At 34.3% G+C, this 18,747-nt stretch overlaps 3 protein-coding genes and 2 pseudogenes across 10 annotated transcripts; 4 read left to right on the top strand and 1 right to left on the bottom strand.

Moving 5' to 3' along the window:
- Window positions 1-260: 260 nt before the first annotated feature.
- LOC104781298 (ethylene-responsive transcription factor WRI1) lies at window positions 261-4,504 on the bottom strand. 5 transcript variants are annotated; one of them, XM_010505930.3, is made up of 7 exons: window positions 4,061-4,450; window positions 3,859-3,941; window positions 3,694-3,702; window positions 3,476-3,564; window positions 3,219-3,346; window positions 2,801-2,877; window positions 261-1,121 (listed from the first exon to the last, which is right to left on the bottom strand). In XM_010505930.3, exons 1-7 carry the CDS (start codon window positions 4,276-4,278, stop codon window positions 418-420), a joined length of 1,308 nt encoding a protein of 435 aa, XP_010504232.2. In that variant the 5' UTR covers window positions 4,279-4,450; the 3' UTR covers window positions 261-417. The 5 variants fall into 5 exon arrangements, with proteins under 5 accessions (XP_010504232.2, XP_010504233.2, XP_087367574.1 ...); XM_010505931.3 differs by having other exon boundaries at window positions 3,219-3,343; XM_087511448.1 differs by lacking the exon at window positions 3,694-3,702 and having other exon boundaries at window positions 3,219-3,343; window positions 3,854-3,941; window positions 4,061-4,504.
- Window positions 4,505-6,532: 2,028 nt separating this feature from the next.
- Window positions 6,533-8,536, top strand: LOC104781297 (uncharacterized; annotated as a pseudogene). Its single transcript, XR_015597485.1, has 6 exons — window positions 6,533-6,997; window positions 7,363-7,522; window positions 7,615-7,698; window positions 7,775-7,882; window positions 7,995-8,268; window positions 8,361-8,536. The product of XR_015597485.1 is annotated as an uncharacterized LOC104781297 (transcript).
- Window positions 8,537-9,191: 655 nt separating this feature from the next.
- LOC104784060 (uncharacterized) lies at window positions 9,192-10,956 on the top strand (annotated as a pseudogene). The gene is made up of 6 exons (XR_015597486.1): window positions 9,192-9,592; window positions 9,801-9,954; window positions 10,044-10,091; window positions 10,210-10,317; window positions 10,411-10,683; window positions 10,759-10,956. The product of XR_015597486.1 is annotated as an uncharacterized LOC104784060 (transcript).
- Window positions 10,957-11,160: 204 nt separating this feature from the next.
- Window positions 11,161-13,630, top strand: LOC104781296 (vesicle-associated membrane protein 727). Of its 2 annotated transcripts, none has more exons than XM_010505928.2 (5): window positions 11,161-11,363; window positions 11,768-12,010; window positions 12,115-12,313; window positions 12,400-12,520; window positions 13,275-13,630. In XM_010505928.2, the coding sequence occupies exons 2-5, from the start codon at window positions 11,821-11,823 to the stop codon at window positions 13,485-13,487; spliced, it is 723 nt and encodes a 240-aa protein (XP_010504230.1). In that variant the 5' UTR covers window positions 11,161-11,363; window positions 11,768-11,820; the 3' UTR covers window positions 13,488-13,630. The 2 variants fall into 2 exon arrangements, with proteins under 2 accessions (XP_010504230.1, XP_010504231.1); XM_010505929.3 differs by having other exon boundaries at window positions 11,348-11,590.
- A 2,976-nt stretch (window positions 13,631-16,606) lies between these two features.
- Window positions 16,607-18,452, top strand: LOC104781295 (uncharacterized). Its single transcript, XM_010505927.3, has 3 exons — window positions 16,607-17,634; window positions 17,732-17,880; window positions 17,975-18,452. Exons 1-3 carry the CDS (start codon window positions 16,983-16,985, stop codon window positions 18,230-18,232), a joined length of 1,059 nt encoding a protein of 352 aa, XP_010504229.2. The 5' UTR covers window positions 16,607-16,982; the 3' UTR covers window positions 18,233-18,452.
- Window positions 18,453-18,747: the final 295 nt, after the last annotated feature.

Raw genomic sequence — 18,747 nt, 5'->3', positions numbered from 1 at the left:
GCCAAAATGAAACAAAAGAGACCCATATTTTCCACTCTGAAGTATATTACCTTTGAAACCTTCTCTTTGTCTAAGACTCTTGAAACTCTTTCTCTTTGCATAAATGCCTGAAAAATTGATAGGCATCTTACTTAGCCTCCTTTTTGTCTTTGGTTGAATACAACGGAATACTTAAGTGAACTCATCCACTTCTCTGTTTCGGTTTGTTTAGTATGTTTGCTTATCTTAACTAATTGTAACATTAGAAAAGAAAAGAGAGCTAGAAAAGGGGCAAATACATTGATTATTCAGAACCAACGAACTAGCCCTGAAATGAAAATACAAACCCTAGCAGAACTCAACATAAGAAGATAGAAGAAGAAGAAGAAGAAGAAGAAGAAGAAGAAGCAGAAATTCAAACTAGAATACATAGCTCTCTCAGACAGAATAGTTACAAGAAACAGAGGTTGTTGTTGTTGCTGTTGTTGTTGATGAAGCAGAGTCAGTAGAAAAGCAAGACAACGGAGAAGACGAAGAAGTTGGGCTCTCTCTTCCCACCACAACAACATCGCAACAATCCAGATTTCCCAACCCCAAGCACTCGTTCTTCCCTTCCTCGAACATGAAGTCAATGTTCTCCTCAAATGCTAACTCGTTGAAAAGCTCTGGATACTCGATGGGATTCTCATTTGAGAGATTCTGATCCGTCAAGAAGGGAGCAAACCCTGAATCCATCATACAGAAGTTCCAAGCCAGCTCATTGTCGTCCGAACAACGATTCATTTCCATTATGGCTGAAGAGTCTATGGAGCAATTGACCACCGCCGCCTCTTCTTCTTTATTATATCCCACAAACTCTTCTCCTTGCTGCTCTGCTTTCTCTTCTTTCTGTACTTGTGGTGGCTCTTCCACGCACTGTTGTTTCACTTCTTCTGTAGGCTCTTCTTTAGCTTCAATCTCTTGTTTGGCTTCAGCAAGTATAGCCTCTTCTTGATGGTTAGCTTGGCTCACAGGGAACGGGAAAACGCCTTTCTTCTTTAAGCGGTCGATGTAATTACTAATGTCGAAATTAGTAACCGCGTTGGCACCTCGATACTCTATAGCTGCCATGTCATAAGCCGCTGCAGCTTCCTCCTGCGTATCTGTAAAACCAATAAATTAGCAAACATTATCAGTAAAGAACTTCTAAATTAAGACAATGCAAACAGAGACAGTGTTATCTTTCTCACATACTTGGCAAGTGCTACAACCAAATAAGCCCAAACAAGTGTTAAAAGAAGTGTTTAATTTTTTTGTCGTTTCAACATTTAAAAAAGTTAAGAATTTATGATACCTAATAAAAAGACAAAAGAAAAAAAAATCAATACAAGAATTGAGTGACGTGTTTCGTAGGGACAACTAGGGTTAGACGATTCGTGTGAGGCGTGTACGAGACCATTTCTCCTCCACTGCGCCGCTTTATATCACTGAAAGAGTCCAAACTTGTAACTTAAACTAGTTCCAATAATAATTTTGTATATAGAATAATACACGAACGTACGATTACTAAATTACTTAACAATAAAATAAACACCTACCTAGTGTGTCAACACTCTAAGCTCTAATTAGAACTCATATTACTACTATTAAGTTGTAAGTTAGGTAGCTTTCTAAAGTAGAAGGTAGAGAAAGACAATTATTATAAAAAAGAAAGAAGATAATAAAGAAGACCCCAGATTTTGTTCGGAGGACAAGATGAAAGATATGGTTGAGACTTGAGAGAGAGAGAGAGATGCACGTGAGGGCTCGTGGCTCCTACTGAGAACAGTCTCAACTCTTAAACCAATTTAAATAAACTAAACTAAAAAAAAAAAAAAGACAAGAGCAAACCAGATCGACCTCGGGTTTGGTCCTAACCCCTCTCTGAACTATTTTGTCATTTTATGAAGTGAGCGTGTTATCACGTGACCTACGCGCTACACGCGCCTCTACACTTGTAACTTACATTATTCTTCTTATACAGCAGTTTCACATCTATACTAATTTGTTATTTTGTAGTTATGTTCTTTTGTCTCCTCTCTTTTTCAAAACGATAAAAATATTTTATTTTGTTTTGTATAAAAATAAGAATGTTATGTGTCTTTGTTATAGAATACTGCCTAAGTGCCTATATTCTTGCAAAATCTGAATCCGAATTACTTTAAAAAACATGAGATTTGTTAAAGATTAGGTCACGTACTAGTCTAAGGACCCGGTAACGAGTCAGCAAAACAAATAGTATAATTAACTTTACTCAGGAAAGAGTTGTTAATATTCCTTGTGCAGAGTTCTCAATTTTTGTATTCAGAGTATCGGATCCACAAAAAATGCAGAATTTAAAAGGTAATTATGCAGAGATCAGGTAATTAAAAAAAGTTATAAAACAAAAGTTGAATTGATTAAAGTTCAAAAAAAAAAAATCAACTGAAGGGACATGATGTCAAAACTCTCGGCTCACGTGAGTCAGTAGTGTGTGTGTAATTCAAACCCCACTGCCTTGCCATTATATTATTCTAATTGTCTATCAGTTACACTCTAAGTCTAACTAAACAAATTCTTAAACCCACAGTTCAAACATTATCACACTCTATTTTATACTTAGAAAAATCATACTATGAGAAGGCATAACAGAGAAAAGAACCAGACTTATAAATTTTTAAAATATCAACTAAATGATCCGTTATGTCCGGTGGTTTATAAATAAAAAATAGTCGATTATGCAAACCATTTTAAAAAAATCTGAAAATATATTATAAAATTAAAAAAAAAAAAGATTAGGGAAAAAGGGAAAGGAGGTACGTACTGTAGGTGCCGAGGTACAAGTACTTGTTTCCAAACACTCTTCCAATCCGAGCCTCCCATCTTCCGTTATGGTGATGCCTGTAACATAATCATAAAACTTTGTTTAGTTTTTACAAAAATAAAAGTTGAATAAACAAAACAAACATTTCTCAAAAACCGAATCACATTTTTTAACAATATGCAGGAAAGTACTCAAACAAAAACGTAATTATGATTTTTTTTTTTTAAAGGTTTTAAAAAGAGAGAATATTCTAAAAGCAAAATCCTCATGATTTAAAAAAAAAAAGTCATAAACATATTTTCCTATCAATAATAATTCTCTTAGTCAGAAAAGAAAAATATATTTCTCGTTTTGGTTTATAAATTCCAAAAATTAAAAAATAATTAAAAAGAAAAGAGAAAAAGAAGAAAAAAGGAACCTAGCGACGCCGCGATATTTAGAGACGCCTCTAGAGAAACCACTGCTCTGGCGGCGGAGAGAAGCCAAATATTCTTCCTTTGTCACTCTCTGCATTTCTTCCAACTCCTTTGTATACGTCTCTGCCTGCTTTGCCTCCCCATAAACAAATTTAATTAAAACACAACCACCAAGATCAACGAGATTCAAACCAAACTAATTCTATAACAACATGCATCATCAATTTGATTATTAGTTTTTTTTTTTGGGGGGGTTTACCGGAAAATTCAAGATGGTGTCGGGTCCCCAGTACTTGAGAGCAGCCAGATCGTACGTATGTGCTGCTGCTTCTTCGCTGTCATATGCTCCTGCAATTACGCGTGAAGCAGTTGAGATTCTTTCTTCTGACCAAATCCACCCCCTCTCTCTCTCTTTTTTTTTCAATTTGGTAAAACCCAAAAACTGATCTATGGTTTAAGAGAATTAGAGCAACATACCCAGATAAACTGATGAGTAGAGGAAGAAATTGCAGATGGGGCAGTGACGAAGTTGAGATCAAACATCAACAAAAGAAAAGAATCAAACTTTATCAGTTAAAAAAAAAATCAGATCTTTATCAAAACAGAACAAGTGTTTAATTAAAAAAAAAAAAAAAACCAAACCTTGTTTGCCTTTCTTGTTCTGAATCGAATTCCAAGAGCTTTTGTCCCAAAGATGAGCCTCGAATCTCCCAGTCCATCTATGCCTATACAATCACACAATCAAACATGCAAAATATCACAAATGCAGTTTCAGAAGGAAAGAAAAACCAAATCCAATCTGAAGAGAAAAAAAAAAAACAAATCGTTTAATTAGACCAAAAACCTAGTGACTCCTCTGTAGATAGAGCTGCGTCTGGTGGAAGCAGGGCTTGTCGGGTTATTTGGTTTGTCATCAGAAGGAGAAGGCTTCTTAGCCCTCTTGTTGGCTCGTTTAGGCCGTGGAGTCTCCGATTGAATAGGAGATGAAGTAGTAGTTGAAGAAGAAACAGAGGAAGATGGAGAAGAAGAAGAAGAATTCGTACTCGTTAAGCGCCTCTTCATTAAAACAAACTCTTGAGAAAAAAAAATCAGCAAACAACAATTTGGAGTGTGATTTTTTTTATGGGTTCAGGAGGAAGAGCAAGAGAGTGGTTTAAGAAAAAAAGAAAAGAGAGGAAACGAGAAGGGGAAGTTAAATAAACCCTGACGGAGGAAAGGGCTGGCTAATTTAATTGGGTTAATTAACACAAAGAGTTAAAAATAAAATTGTATAACCAAACACTTGGCCTTCTGTTGCAGCCATGCTACCAATAGCTTTACTCTCCACGCTGTCTCTCTCTCTTTTTTCTTCTTTTGTATTTTATATTTTTTTATTTCTATACGTTTTTTTTATCATTAACTTTTTTGTACGTTTTATGTTTTGGAATTATTGAATTTAATTTTACTTTCTCTAATATTTTGGGGGAAAAAATAAAGTTGGAATGAAAAAATATCTTAATTTTTTTTTCTTTCAATACTATAATTTTTTTTGGTCAACAATTTTAATTATACACTCAATTTTCTGCAATTAAAAATAAATATGTTTTGGTTTAATTCTATAAAAGAAACAAATTTCGCAAAAAAAATAAAGTTGAATAATTTTGTCTACTTTTAAAATTTGTGTGTATGAGTTGTCAATGTGTTAATTTTACCTATTAAAATTATAAATCTCTTTATTCTCATATTCGTATATATTTTCCTTAAACACTTCATATTAGTTATAACGTATCTCGAGTGAGCTGTATTATACTGTAAGTGGGATGTATCCAGTGTTTAGAAACAAATCTTTGGATGATTAATAAGTGTTGATATAATGCTTATCGTATAAGATACCTAATTAGAACATGTAAAGTAAAAAAAATGTCAAATGATTAGCACATATCGATCTAAAAAGTTATTGTATAAAATGCTTAATTATAATATATAAAATAAAAATTGTCATATTACTCACACGTACCGATCTAAAAGCTTATCGTATTTAATGTTAAATTAAAATAAATAAAGTACTAAAATTGTCAGATTACTAGCACGTACCGATCTAAAAGGTGCATATAAAATATATAATTAAAACATATGTAAAGTTAGAGGATCTACTTTTTATCAGTTAACTTTACATATGATCGAAGCAGACACACGAATGTTGATAGTCGTTTAAAACGGTCCACACATATATAGTTAATATATAATCTAAAAAATACAAAATAATCGTTATGGTTGACATGTAACGTCTAACAACTACCTCGACAATAGTCTAAACTGTGTTTAAAACAGTTAATATTTCTTTTTTTTTGTCGACAAAACAGTTAATGTATCTTTTGCAGTAGGTTAAATTTTTGATTTGAAAAAAAAATCAGTTTTTTTTAATAAACTAAGGTAAAATTTGGGCTGACAAATAAAAACATTTGATCAAAAAAATTTCAAAACATTTTTACAGTAGAGATAATTTAAAAATAATTACTTGAATTTTGGTTTATGTTGTTTAAATTTTCTAACAATACTAGTTAGATTTCAAACGACCTAAACAATGATCTAGATAAATATTTGAAAAACTATTTTGGAATGAATTCCATGTTAAATTAATTCTAAAGCTTTATTTGAAAATTGTATGAATAGTAAAATAAAGTTAAGAGGTGTTTATACAAAAACTAAAAATATTTTAATTTACTCTTAAAATTTATTTTTAGGTTAATATTAATAGCTAATATTTAATACAAAATATATAAATTCAATTCACAAATTTTGTTTTAAAATCAAATGTAAAATTCATTATATACACATTAAAAGTTAAAAGTAATATTAGTATTTTTCATTGAAATCTGATTTATTTAATATTGAATAAAAATTTAAAAGATATTGTTATTGTTTGCTTACTAGTTATTATTTTGTTCCTCCTCAGCATATTACTAGTTACCAGCAGAATAATGAGTTTAGTATTTGAATTGCATAGAATACAACCAACTATTTTTGCTACAATTTTTTCATACAAATTTTATAGAAGAAAAGAGATTTTTTTTTAATCAGAAAATGAAACTGTTCTAATTAGACTTTATGAGTCATCATGATATGTATGTTAAATTTAATATTATGCACATTTCCAAGACTAAAGTGCTACTGATAAATAAACCAAACCGTCACGTCTCTTCCACTTCAGTTACACTGCGCCTTTTCTGTTTCCTCTTCTGTGATCCTTGTTCTTCATGTGAGTATCTAAACAGGTACTTGAGCTGTTAAAAAGGTACGCTTTTTTTGTTACTTCTTCTCATACTCGTGGCTCGGACACATGCTTTTTGTTTTGGCATTAAGGTTTAATTTTTTCTAGTATATGTTTTTTTTATTCAGAGATTATGTCTTACGTACCACCACATAAACGGCATGAAAATGTAGGAATGAGAGCATCCTCTGTTCCACCTTCTCTACGTCCGAAGCTTAGTAAAAGCCTCGGGAGTGCTAATACAAAGATCATCTACGCGAAGGATTGCATTTCTAGATGGTTTCTCGTTCGTTCAGAATCAGAGGACAACAACATTCAACTGGTGCCTGTTTCTTCATTATGGAGGAAAGACACTGAAGAAAAGTCTTTGGTAATCTTAGCGAAGAGTGAGATTGGAAAACTGGAAACTCCATGGTTGTGGGTAACAGAGAAGGTGGAAGACGATCTTATAATGGGATTTGATAGGGCAAAGAAGACGTTGCTACGTTATGGATCAGAGGATGTCAAACCCAGACTGATCGCTCGATTTGGAAAAGTTGTTTTACCCATGGAAAACAACTTTTTACTTTTCCTTAATTTTTATTCCATTTACTTTCTCAGACAGACATACACACACACACACAACTAACTCTGTTTTACATGGTTGGTTAGTAATAAGACTTTTGTTGGTCTAAGAGCATTAATGTAATGTGTTGAAAGCTTGGAATCTATAGTTGCGTCGGTTAGCTAGAGGAGCTATCATGTTAAATAATCATTTTAGGCATAAGGAGTTAGGGACTCTATGGTTTGGGCATTTCCTCGTTAATTGAGTCATTTTTTTTTTGCTATGTCGAATAAACGAGTTTACCAGTTCCAAACTTATCAAATTGATGCAGTGTTAGTTCATCAGAAGCTCTAAGTCTAACAGATGGTCCGTTATCTCAATGCATATTGGAAAAATTGAAGAAAACGTTTCGTACAAATGTCCCAAAGTCTTATTTCGAGAGCATTGGGTATGGAGTTGTACACAATATTGGATTTTGTGTTGAAGAACCCAAGGAGTTGTATCACGTGAAGGTGGTTTAATTAAGTTTTGTAAGATTCATTATTTGTGTTTATAATTTAGTTTTAAAGATTTTTGAGGCTTGGTTTCTGGTTTTCATAATTAGGTATCAGACATCACTCGTCCTGATATAACCATCTCGTGTAAATGTATGGTGGACCAACAACATAAACGACTCAACTTTTACAAGGTAAGTCTTTTTCGTCTTCTCTCTTGCCACATTTTCAGAGAATCATATTGAAGCTTTTGTTTGTTTTTTTATTCAGGCTGAGCTTAATGCTTTGAGGCACTTAAATCTTGACGTCTCATGCCTTGATCAAGATCTTGACATGAGGTTGCTAGTTGACTCAAAAGGGACATTAACCAATCTCTCTGTGAGTTGACTTTGTATATTCCATACTTAGTATCCAAGAAAATGAGATGAATGACATATTAAACAGGTGATATATGTTAAGATGTGAAATATGCCTCTTTGATTGTATCCAGGAGAATGAGATTAAGAGTCTTAAAGAATTGACCGATTTAGCGGAGATAGATCCAACTGTGACAGGTGGGTTAAGGTGGCCGCTTGGGCAAAATTCTTGCGCGGATCGATATAGGGTTTGTGGTGTTTGGCATACTGTAACTACTACGTACATAAAACCAGACTCTGAGGCTTCAAATTCGAGAGGCTGATCGATATGATTTCCGTACTGGAATTGGAGGTACCTCAAGGGAAGTGAATATCAAATTAAAAGCTTTGAGCACTATACTACTAAAGGTAAGATCTTCCTCTTTTTTTTTCTAAGACATGTTCTTCTAATTATAGTGATGGTCAACAAGTGACAATAGTTATTATGTTTACAATTTCAGGAGGAAAATGTGGAGAAGAAATGTGTTTCAGACATGCTGAAAGATTGTCTGAAAGCAGTTTGGGATTACTTTTTGAAAGAAATGTAGTGTTGTCACTTTGTTTGTCTTGTGTTTTTCCCTTTCAGTTTGTTCTACTTGCTCCAAACTTTGTTGCTTTTTTCAGATTTTGGCTCATCTATATTTTGTGGGAATATTCACATATCTTTTGGATTATATTTTAAATCAAATGTTATCGTTTGGGTTTAAGATTTTGAATTCAATATATATTTTTATGTTGCAATCCTATATATATTTCTCCGGTCAACAATTTGATTTCTATATTTAAAACTGTAGAATTTTTTTTTTGTTGGCAAGGAAACTGTAGAATCTAAGATGAACATGTTTTGGTTGAAAAGAAACTATTTTAATTGCTCAAAAGTTCCCTAGCCTTTTTCAAAAGAATATACTGTATAAGAGAGTTCCAAAATATCAAGACTCATAAGATGAAAATGCTCTCACTAGACTTTCATTTTCTTTATCGGTTTATTCTTGATATGAAAACTGGGAAATTCAAAAAAAATATATATATATATTTTGTACATTTCCAAGACCAAGAGTAAAGAAAGCTAGCTAGTGATAATTAAAGAGACCGAACCGTCTCGTCTCTTCCACTTCAGTTCACTGCGTCTTTCCAGTTTCCATCTTCTTGTGACTTGTGCGTATAAACAGCTTATTGAGCTATAAAAAAGGTACGATTTCGTTTCTTCTTCTCTTGATCGTTGCTTAGAGACTTGATTTTTTCGTTTGGAATCAAGGCTTAATATTTTTCGTATCATATCATTATTTTCAGAGATGCCTTACGTTCCACCACATTAACGACATGAAAACGTTGCATCCCCTGTTCCAACTTCTCTTCCAACAAAACCCAATAAAAACCTCTGGAGTAGAGATAGAACAATAATCTACGCGGACGAGTGGATTTCAAGATTGCTTCTCGTTGGTTCAAATGGCGACGACAGCTTCCAACTTGTGCCCGTTTCTTCAGAATGGAGGAGAGACGCAGACAAAATATCTCTGGTAATCTTAACGAAGAGCGATTACATAAAACCGGAAAATCCATGGTTATGGGTAGCAGCGAAGGTGGAGGATGATCTTATATTAGGGTTTGGTAGGGCAAAGAAGATGCTGCTACGTTATGGATCTGAGGATGTCAAAGTCAAACTCAGACTGATCGCTCGATTTGGGAAAGTTTTGTTCCATAGGTAAAAAGACTCTTTCCTCAATTTTCTTATATGGTGTACGGTTAGTTTTTTGTCTTGTGCATGCCATGGTTATTTAATAATTTGACTAATGTAGTTTTACGTTTATCGTTTCGACCTTATCAAATTGGTGCAGTGAGCATAGATCAAAAATGCAACCTAGCACAAACACTTTATTATATGGATCATCAGAAACCGTAAGAGATGGTCCGTTGGTTGAAGTGAGGACATTGAATAAATTGAAGAAATCTTTCCAAACAAATGTCCCAAAGTCTTATGTGGAAAACATTGAGTATGGAGCTGTACCTGATATGGGATTTTGTGTTGAAAAGACCAAGGAGTTGTATCTCGTGAAGGTGTGGTTTTTTCGTTGTTGTACCTGATAATAGAACGTACGTCTGTCTCTGGTTTCATTATTTGAAAATTTTGAGGTTTGGTTTTTCAGGTATTAGACAACACTCGTCCTGATGTAACCATCTAATGTAGATGTAAGGTGGACCATCAACATAAACGACTTAATATGTACAAGGCAAGTTCCTCCCTCTTCTCTCTTTCCACATTTTCAGTACTTTCAGACATGATTATGAAACTTCCGTTTTCTTGTTCATCAGGCTGACCTTAATGTTTTGAGGCACTTAATTCTTGACGTCTCATGCCTTGGTCAAGAACTTGACATGAGGTTGATGGTTGACTCAAAAAGGACATTAACCAATCTCTCTGTGAGTTTTTACTTTTATCTATTCCATACATAGTATCCAAAACAAAGTGGTATAGTTTGAAAATGTGAAACATGGATCTTTGACTGTATCCAGGAGAATGAGATTAAGAATCTTAAAGAATTGACGGATTCAGCGGTGATAGATGCAAATGTGAAAGGTGGGTTAAAGTGGCCTCTAGGGAAATCTTCTGCTGCGGATCGATACAATGTCTGTGGCGTTTGGCATACCGTAACTACTACATACAGAAACCAAACTCTCAAGCTTCAGATCATAGAGGCTGACAGATATGATTTCAGAAGTGGAGTTGGAGAAACCACAAGAGAAGTTGAACTCAAAGTTAAAGCCTTGAGCACTATACTAGTAAAGGTAACGTTTTTTAAATTCATGCTTCTAGAATTGAGTTGTAGTGATGTTCAACAAGTTATGTTTACAAATTTTCAGGAGGAAAATGTGGAGAAGAAGTGTGTTTCAGACATGCTGAAAGATTGTCTGAAAGCGTTTGGGATCACTTTTTGAAAGCAGTGTAGTGCAGTCACTATGTGTTTTTTGGTGTGTTTTCCAGTTTGTGCTGCTACTTTACTCCAAACTTTGCTCTGCTTTTTTCAGTTTTTGGTTCATCTAATACTTTGCATCTTTTGGATTTGGAAAAAGTATTTGATATTGAAACATTATCGTTTAGATTTTCAACTTTGTTTTGCGTGTACGTTTTCATCAATTCTCATTTGTGATTTGCGGATTTAACAATATGAAACGAAATCAAACCGGAAATAGCTAAACCAAACCGAGGCGAAATAGACATGATGGTTTCAGATTTAACTCGCTATTTTCGTAAACCGAGAACCGAAACCGGAAACAATCAAACCAAAGTATGATGTACGTAAGCTTTTGTGATTAAGAGAACTAATCAGAGCATTAAAATTAAATAATGCCCATTTTCATCATCATCATCTTCTGATATTAGCACATCTCTCTCTCTCTCTCTCTCTAGCAATTCCTGAGAATTTGAGCCTAATCCCTTCATCACCAAGCCAACCAAGTCTCTCAAGGTACTCCTCTCTCTCTCTCTCTCTCTCTCTCTCTCTCTCTCTCTACGTTCCATCTTTGTTCTGCTGCTATGTATGCTTTGTTTGATTTCTCCTTCAATTTCGTCTTCTCCGTTCTTTTATCTCTATGCTTCTCTCTTCCGCGACTAAAATAGCGCCGATCTTTGTAATTTGCGTCGATTTTTTTTTCAACCAAAATCGAAGCATCAGAACACGTTTTCTGATTAGTGGTAATCTATTCTCAATTTTGGATCGCTCATCAGTACTTGCTCTCCCGATGTTGCGATCTTTAGTTCCCTTATCTCTGGGTTTTTTAGGGTTTTATCTGGATTTTACATAATAATAATTGAATTGTTATTCCCATTATTTTTCTGGATTATGATTCTGTGTTTGGTTTTGTATTTCAGATCTGATTGTGGTTTTTGGTTGACTTCTTTGGATTCACGAGTTCCTATAAGAAATGAGTCAAAAGGGTTTGATTTATAGCTTCGTTGCTAAAGGAACTGTTGTTCTAGCGGAGCATACTCCTTACTCTGGCAACTTTAGCACCTTAGCAGTTCAATGTCTTCAGAAGCTGCCCACTAATAGCAGCAAGTACACTTACTCTTGCGATGGTCACACTTTTAATTTCCTTATTGACAATGGTTTTGGTATGTTTCCCTAACTTAATACTTGTTAGTTAGTCTGAAGACTTGAAGCTCTTTTAATCTTCTGGTTTGATGATGCTTTGTGATTGTGTGTGTATATATTATAGTGTTTCTTGTGGTTGCTGATGAGTCCACCGGAAGAAGTGTACCTTTCGTGTTTCTTGAACGGGTCAAGGAAGACTTTAATAAGCGGTATGAGGCGAGTATAAAGAACGATGAGCGACATCCTCTTGCTGATGATGATGAAGATGAGGATTTGTTTGGAGATCGGTTTAGCATTGCATACAATCTTGACAGGGAGTTCGGGTTTGTCTATATCCATAACTATCTGATATTAGCCATTTTTTAGCATTGCAGCTATGTTCTGAAATCTTTTCTTTTCTCTGTAATAGGCCTATACTTAAGGAGCATATGCAGTATTGTATGACCCATCCAGAAGAGATGAGCAAACTATCGAAGTTGAAGGCCCAAATAACTGAGGTCAAGGGGATCATGATGGACAACATTGAGAAGGTATGCCTTTGGGCTTTGTCGTTATAGGAAAAGATGAACAAACTGAGACATTTTAACTAACAGTTGCATGCCGAACTTGCACTTTTAGTTTAAGGTGGTAGCAATTTATATCCACATGATACTGCAACAACAGAAAAGTACTGTAGGAAAGATACTGAACACCATATAGCTTCTACAAGAGCTTTTTGACACCAAATAAATGGTAGTTTTACTGGATAAAAGTATCAATTGCTTTACTCACAACCATTCTTTCATTTACTTATATTTGATAAGTTATATCGTTTGCAAATTGCTCTGTGTTTTCTTGCCAAGATCCCTGTAGCCGTTTAAAATTGTGACATATTGGGCTTGAGTATCTAAGCATGTTAGAAAGTAAGAAATTGCACGCAGCTTGAGTAGATTTCCAGACCCCTCTGATGCCGTTTGACCTGCTTGGTTCATATACATCTCCATAAGAATTTAGTCAGGATGTCTAAATAGGATCATTTAGCATAAACCCCCTGCTTCTCATCATCGGAAGGAATGGATTGCGCTATAGTACTGATGCAAGACGAAATATCATCTGTCACTTTTTGCTATAGATTATGTTTCTATTTGCTTTTTGTTTGAGGTCAATAATGTTAGAAACAAAGTAACTGCCATTAAGTTTAAAGAAAATTCAGTTTTTTGGTGCTGGGAAAGGTTAAGCAAACAAAGTAACGATGAGGTGATGCAGGCTTTGTTTTGATGGTTCTCTTGTTGCTGTGAAACACAGGTTCTGGACAGAGGAGAGAAGATCGAACTTCTGGTTGACAAAACGGAGAACCTACAGTTCCAGGCGGATAGCTTCCAGAGACAAGGGAGGCAGTTAAGAAGGAAGATGTGGTTACAGAGTCTGCAGATGAAGCTGATGGTGGCTGGTGCTGTTTTCTCCTTTATTCTCATCGTTTGGGTTGTTGCTTGTGGAGGTTTTAAATGTTCATCATGATGTTTGGCTTGCTTTGTATCTGTGTGTGGTAACACATAAAACGCATGCTCATGTTTGTACATGGAGGAACTTATAATAACATATCATCGTCATCATCTCCCACATGCTATATATAAATCGAAAAAAACTGTTTTTGTTTTCAAGTTGCCGTCATCATCTCCCACATGCGATCAGCAATTTTCTTTATTTGTGGTGGTCTTCAGGACATGTGTAGTATCCTATGCAGTTATGCCCTTGTTACATAGCTTAAAGTCATTTTAGGCTTCGACCGATATATTAAGGAACAAGGACATTATTATAGGTACTTAGTTTCTAGGAAGAGAAATAAAAACAAGGTAATCCAAAAGCGTATTAGAATGTTCTCATAAAGCCTTTTAACCCTTTGGATGATGGAGCAAAGAGCAAAAGGCGAAGCGTAAAGGTGAGGTAAGTAGGTTAAATCACATGGGAGGAACAAAAAAAAGTAACAAAAGTCATGTCTGGTACTTGTTTTTTACACCGTTTCTCTTGATATCTCTCGTTTATAAAGCGGTTTATCATAAAGGTATATCTTATAATCTTATCAAACTAGAACCAATCAATTTTTAAGAAGCTTATGAATTTTTGTGGAAGGTTATGATTTTTTTTTTAATTTTCAATATGTGAATGATTAAAGTAAACATGGGACCTGATTGATAACAAAGAGAAGCAAGCAAACCAAAGATAAAACACATACTACTTGGTACCACATAATCCGTCGGACTTCGACGGTATGCACTAGTAAGTGCGGTCGGTCTTTAGTGATATAGTTGCATGGGGTCGAAAACCATTTTAATACATCAACAGAATCATAGAAATGTTTGAAATTAATTACTTTTTTAGTCTTTAATTTAGATTTAGATATACGTACAATTTCGTATGGTCTTCACTCTTCAGGTTTGAAGGAACAACTAAAGCAAATTAAGGTGAAAATGAGTATATATATAATTGATAGTATTAGGGTTCTATCTATCCAATAATCGATAAATATTCAGGTACAGTGTTTACACATGAGGCGCATTAGAGTTACACTGAATGTAATAAAAGACTTATTACCAAAAGTGTGGTTGCGTACGTAATACTGCTTATATCTTGATATAAACAATTCATCAAGACAGTGTGTTCATTGCGTGAAACTATTAATACTATAATCAAGAAGATGCTAATACCATGGTTGTTATAACCCCGTTTTAAATATAGGAATGTGCATGTGTGAATGCTAGGAAATGGAAATTATGGAAGGAGAATTTGGATATATGCATGAGAACACCAAGTCCAAGAGTGATATCTAGGATAGATCTAAATCAAACATACTAAAAAAAAATGGAATCATTATCTCAAAACTAAGAAAAGTATAACTTGATTTTGAAATATAACAAGAACTGGTTTCCAAATCAATACGATAAAACTAGAATGTGTTGCTCTTATCTTCTAACATATCAGCCTCAATTTTGAAGCTGATACTGTTGACACATCAATTAAAACAGTTAATCAATCAAAATATAAGAATTAATACAACTGATCATGTACTGCCAATAGAAATTGAATTATGTTCCACTACTATGTCTCTCACATATTTTTGTTTACAAGTCTGCTATTTTAATTAAAACATACAAAACATACATGTCCAGCCCAGCCCAATTAAAAAAGAAAATCAATATTAACGTATATTTTTCAAGTTCATATATCTTTCTCAAATAATTAAAAGAAAAAGACATAACAAACCTAAATAAAAAAATTCCCCCTTCTAACAGCTGTCTTTTTCTATTTTTTTTCGATTCGAATTCTATCGAGTTAAGCAAAAGCCGAGATGGTGGATCATGTCGAAAATAAAATATGCTGCCATCTCCGAATCTAAGACTTTTTTATGAGTTTTTTTTTTCTGATTTATCTTTGTGTTCGTGGTTTTGGGTAGAAGAGAAGTTTTGAGTTTTCCCTATTGAATCTCGTTATGAATTCGGTATTCGCCTTGATTCGAGGGTAGAAGAGAAATTTGTCACTTTCGAAATATTTCTTTGTTAGATGATTGAAGATTATGAATTAATACAGCAGCTTTGGTATGAAACTATAGGATTTAGCTCAATGATGTTTGTTTTAGATCTATTATTGAGTTATTTTATGAACTAAATTGTAGTTTGATATCAAATTGAATATGTGAGTTCATATCCATGGCATAGTTGCTTTTGTTTTGTTTTATCTGGAATTAAGTTTTTGGAAGGTTTGTTTTTGAGATTGCAGTTTAAGAATGCTAAACCAATATAATAAATTATGCTTGATAATAATTTTTTTAACCATAAAAAAACACTATATAACAATTATGTGATTAAATTTGTATAAACTACAAAAGTACATCACAAATTCAAACTATATTAATAATATATCTCCCACAAAAGGTTAAGAAAACAAAACAGAACATATATTAGAGTTAGTTAGACTATTTATACAATTAAGTATTTAAGTCTATCCGATTTGAATGTAAATATTTATAAGTCATTTTAAATTTGAGATTTCTTTATTTTTATTTTATTAATCCATTTTCTATCTTATCATTGTATAAACCATAGTGTTAATCCGATTCTCTAAAAAATTATATTTTCAACAATTCAATATATCTAAAAATAGATAGTTATAAAAAGTATCATGCGGCGTAGCGTGGATCTAAACTAATTACAATTAATTTTAATATCAAGAAGAGATATTCTTCAACAAGAGACATGTATGATCTCGCAATTAGAGAGATCCTCCAAAATTGATTAGATAAATTTTACATACAAGATGCCAATTCTGAATTTTAATTACACCCAGATCTCATTAAAAAGGGAAAAAAGAAATAAATAGGGTGGCGCATAAACAAAAAAAAAATATTCAAAGAAGAATCTCAAACCCATAAAAGAAAAACATATACTATTTTTTTTCTTATCCTCAATTCTCATAAAGTGGGGTTTATCTACGAATCAAAACAACACTTAAAGCAGAAATAATTTTTTACTAAATTAATCAGTTTGGGTTTATGTATTGTATTGTATTGTAGGTAAGTACTATTATAGAAGCTAATCAACCATTTTAAATATATATATATGACATGTCGACACTCCACAGTTGATCCATTATAAAGTCCCAAAGAATTGAAATCGAAATCGTTTTTTATAGTAGTAATTTATTTATTTGTGTTTTTGGTTTTGGTCAAGAAAAAAATAAATACAAAATTGGGAAAGTCTTTTAAAATAGAGAGAGAACTGAATAATCTCATAATTCTCTGATTCATTGTTTTGTTCTCTAAAAAAAAAAAGCTTAAAGGCAATAATATGATAATGGCGTGACACCTTTCTTCTTCTTCTTCTCACTTTCAATTTCTTGCAATTCACTCCAACTTCTTCTTCTCTCTTTCTCGATTTCGTCATCTTCTTCTTCGTATCTAGATTCTAGATTTCGTTTCTCACGTTTCCTGCACTCTCCCCCAAAACAAAAAAAAAACCAATGGGAACTTGCTTCTCCAGCTCCACTAAATCCACGGCTGAGATCTCACCGTTCGACCTCGTCGTCAAACCTCCTCCTTCTTCCGACGGCGCCGCCGTCGTTTCAGCCCCGAGAATCCCCATCGCCACGAAAACTGAAACGGCGGCGACGGTGAGCTTCGCCGCTACAGTGAGACTGTTCGGACCTCCAAACAGTCTGGTGACGTCGTATCTCCGATTCGCTCTCCTTCACAAGAAAGTACCGCTCCGTTTCGTCCCTTCAGAAGACCAAAAGCCGACGATTCAAGTCGGATCCGAGACGGTGTCGGGATCTCAGGAGGTTCTTCTCCGTTACATCGAGGATAAGTTCCCGGAGCCGCGTCTGATGATTTGGAAGTTCAATCTCGAAGGTTTCGACGAAGACACTCCGTTGATAGTGAGAGTGATTTGGCTACAGCACAGGAGCATGCTTTGGCATATCGAGAGGATGTTGAGATGGTCGGAGGATCTGGCGGCGCGTGGTGGTAAAAGAGCTGTGGATCCGTCGGTTGGTACTCCGAAGATGGAGATTAGGAAATTCGCAAAGAGCTATACTCATTTACAAGAGCTTATGGTTGAACACGCTCAGATGGAAGAGAGAATCTTGTTCCCTGTTCTCGAATCTGTTGATCGAGGTTTTTGAATTTTTTTTAGGGATTTTGAGTTTGTTTTTTGGAATTTTCATTGTCAGATTCTGATTCTGATTTGTGATTCTGATTTGTGTGTGTGTAGGGATGTGTAAAAGTGCGAATGAGGAACATGGGAGAGAGTTACCGAAGATGAATGGGATCAAAGAAGATATCAAATCAATTGGAGTTTTGGATTCTGGGATTTGTTCAGAAGCTCTTATTAGTCTTGCTTCTCGTTTCAAGTCATTGCAGGCGAGTTAAAATAACAAAAAAAAGCACTAATCTTTTTAAACTTGTTTTTGTATGTTCTTGTAGTGATTGAGTTTTTTTGTTTGTTTAAAAGCAGATGATGTGTAAAGCACATTTTGAAGAGGAAGAGAAAGATTTGTTGCCAATGGTGGAAGCTGCAGAAATGGGGAAAGAGAAGCATAAGAAACTGATGAATCAAGGATTGGAAGTTATGAGAGGAACTCATTCTGATTCCTTTGATTTCCTACTAGAAGGTCTTACTCCTCAAGAAGCTATGCAGTATCTTGACTTGCTCATGAAATTTGGTGATCCAAGTCTCATCTCGTGTTTTCTTTGCTCTGACATTCTTGACTGATTTATCTTTCTAGGCTCACTTTGTGAAAAAAAAAAAACAAAAACTGTTGTTGTGAATTTGTTGTGTATATAGAGAGTCAGATTGTCGATCAGGTGTTGCTATGTTTTTCTCCTACTTTTAGATTTAATTTAAAAACAAAACGAAAACGGTTGTGTTATGTAACTCATAAGAGGGCAAGAGATATTTTTATGATGGTTAAACAAGTTTAATTCGTTTGTCATTTTGATATATAATCGGAAAAATCTGACTAATCTTCGAAGCGTGTGAAAACAATTTCCCAATCATGATCTAACCGCAGTGGAAAAACTCCAATGATAATCTCATCCCTCATTTCGAAGATGAAGCTTTCAACCATTGAAACCACACAGAAGTTGGTTAAGCTAATTCGTGAAAACTATATTGGTTCAAGAGCTAAAGCTTAATTGGGTTTGGAGAGATTTGTCAATTACTCAAAGAGTGATGATGATGCTTTTCCTTTTTACCCTGTTTTATGCTTTTGGACTTGGAACACCGAC

This window comes from Camelina sativa, chromosome 4, assembly GCF_030686135.1.
Source record: "Camelina sativa cultivar CO46 ecotype springtype chromosome 4, ASM3068613v1".
Classification (NCBI taxonomy): domain Eukaryota; kingdom Viridiplantae; phylum Streptophyta; class Magnoliopsida; order Brassicales; family Brassicaceae; genus Camelina; species Camelina sativa.
This window is presented reverse-complemented; position numbering and strand designations above follow the sequence as displayed.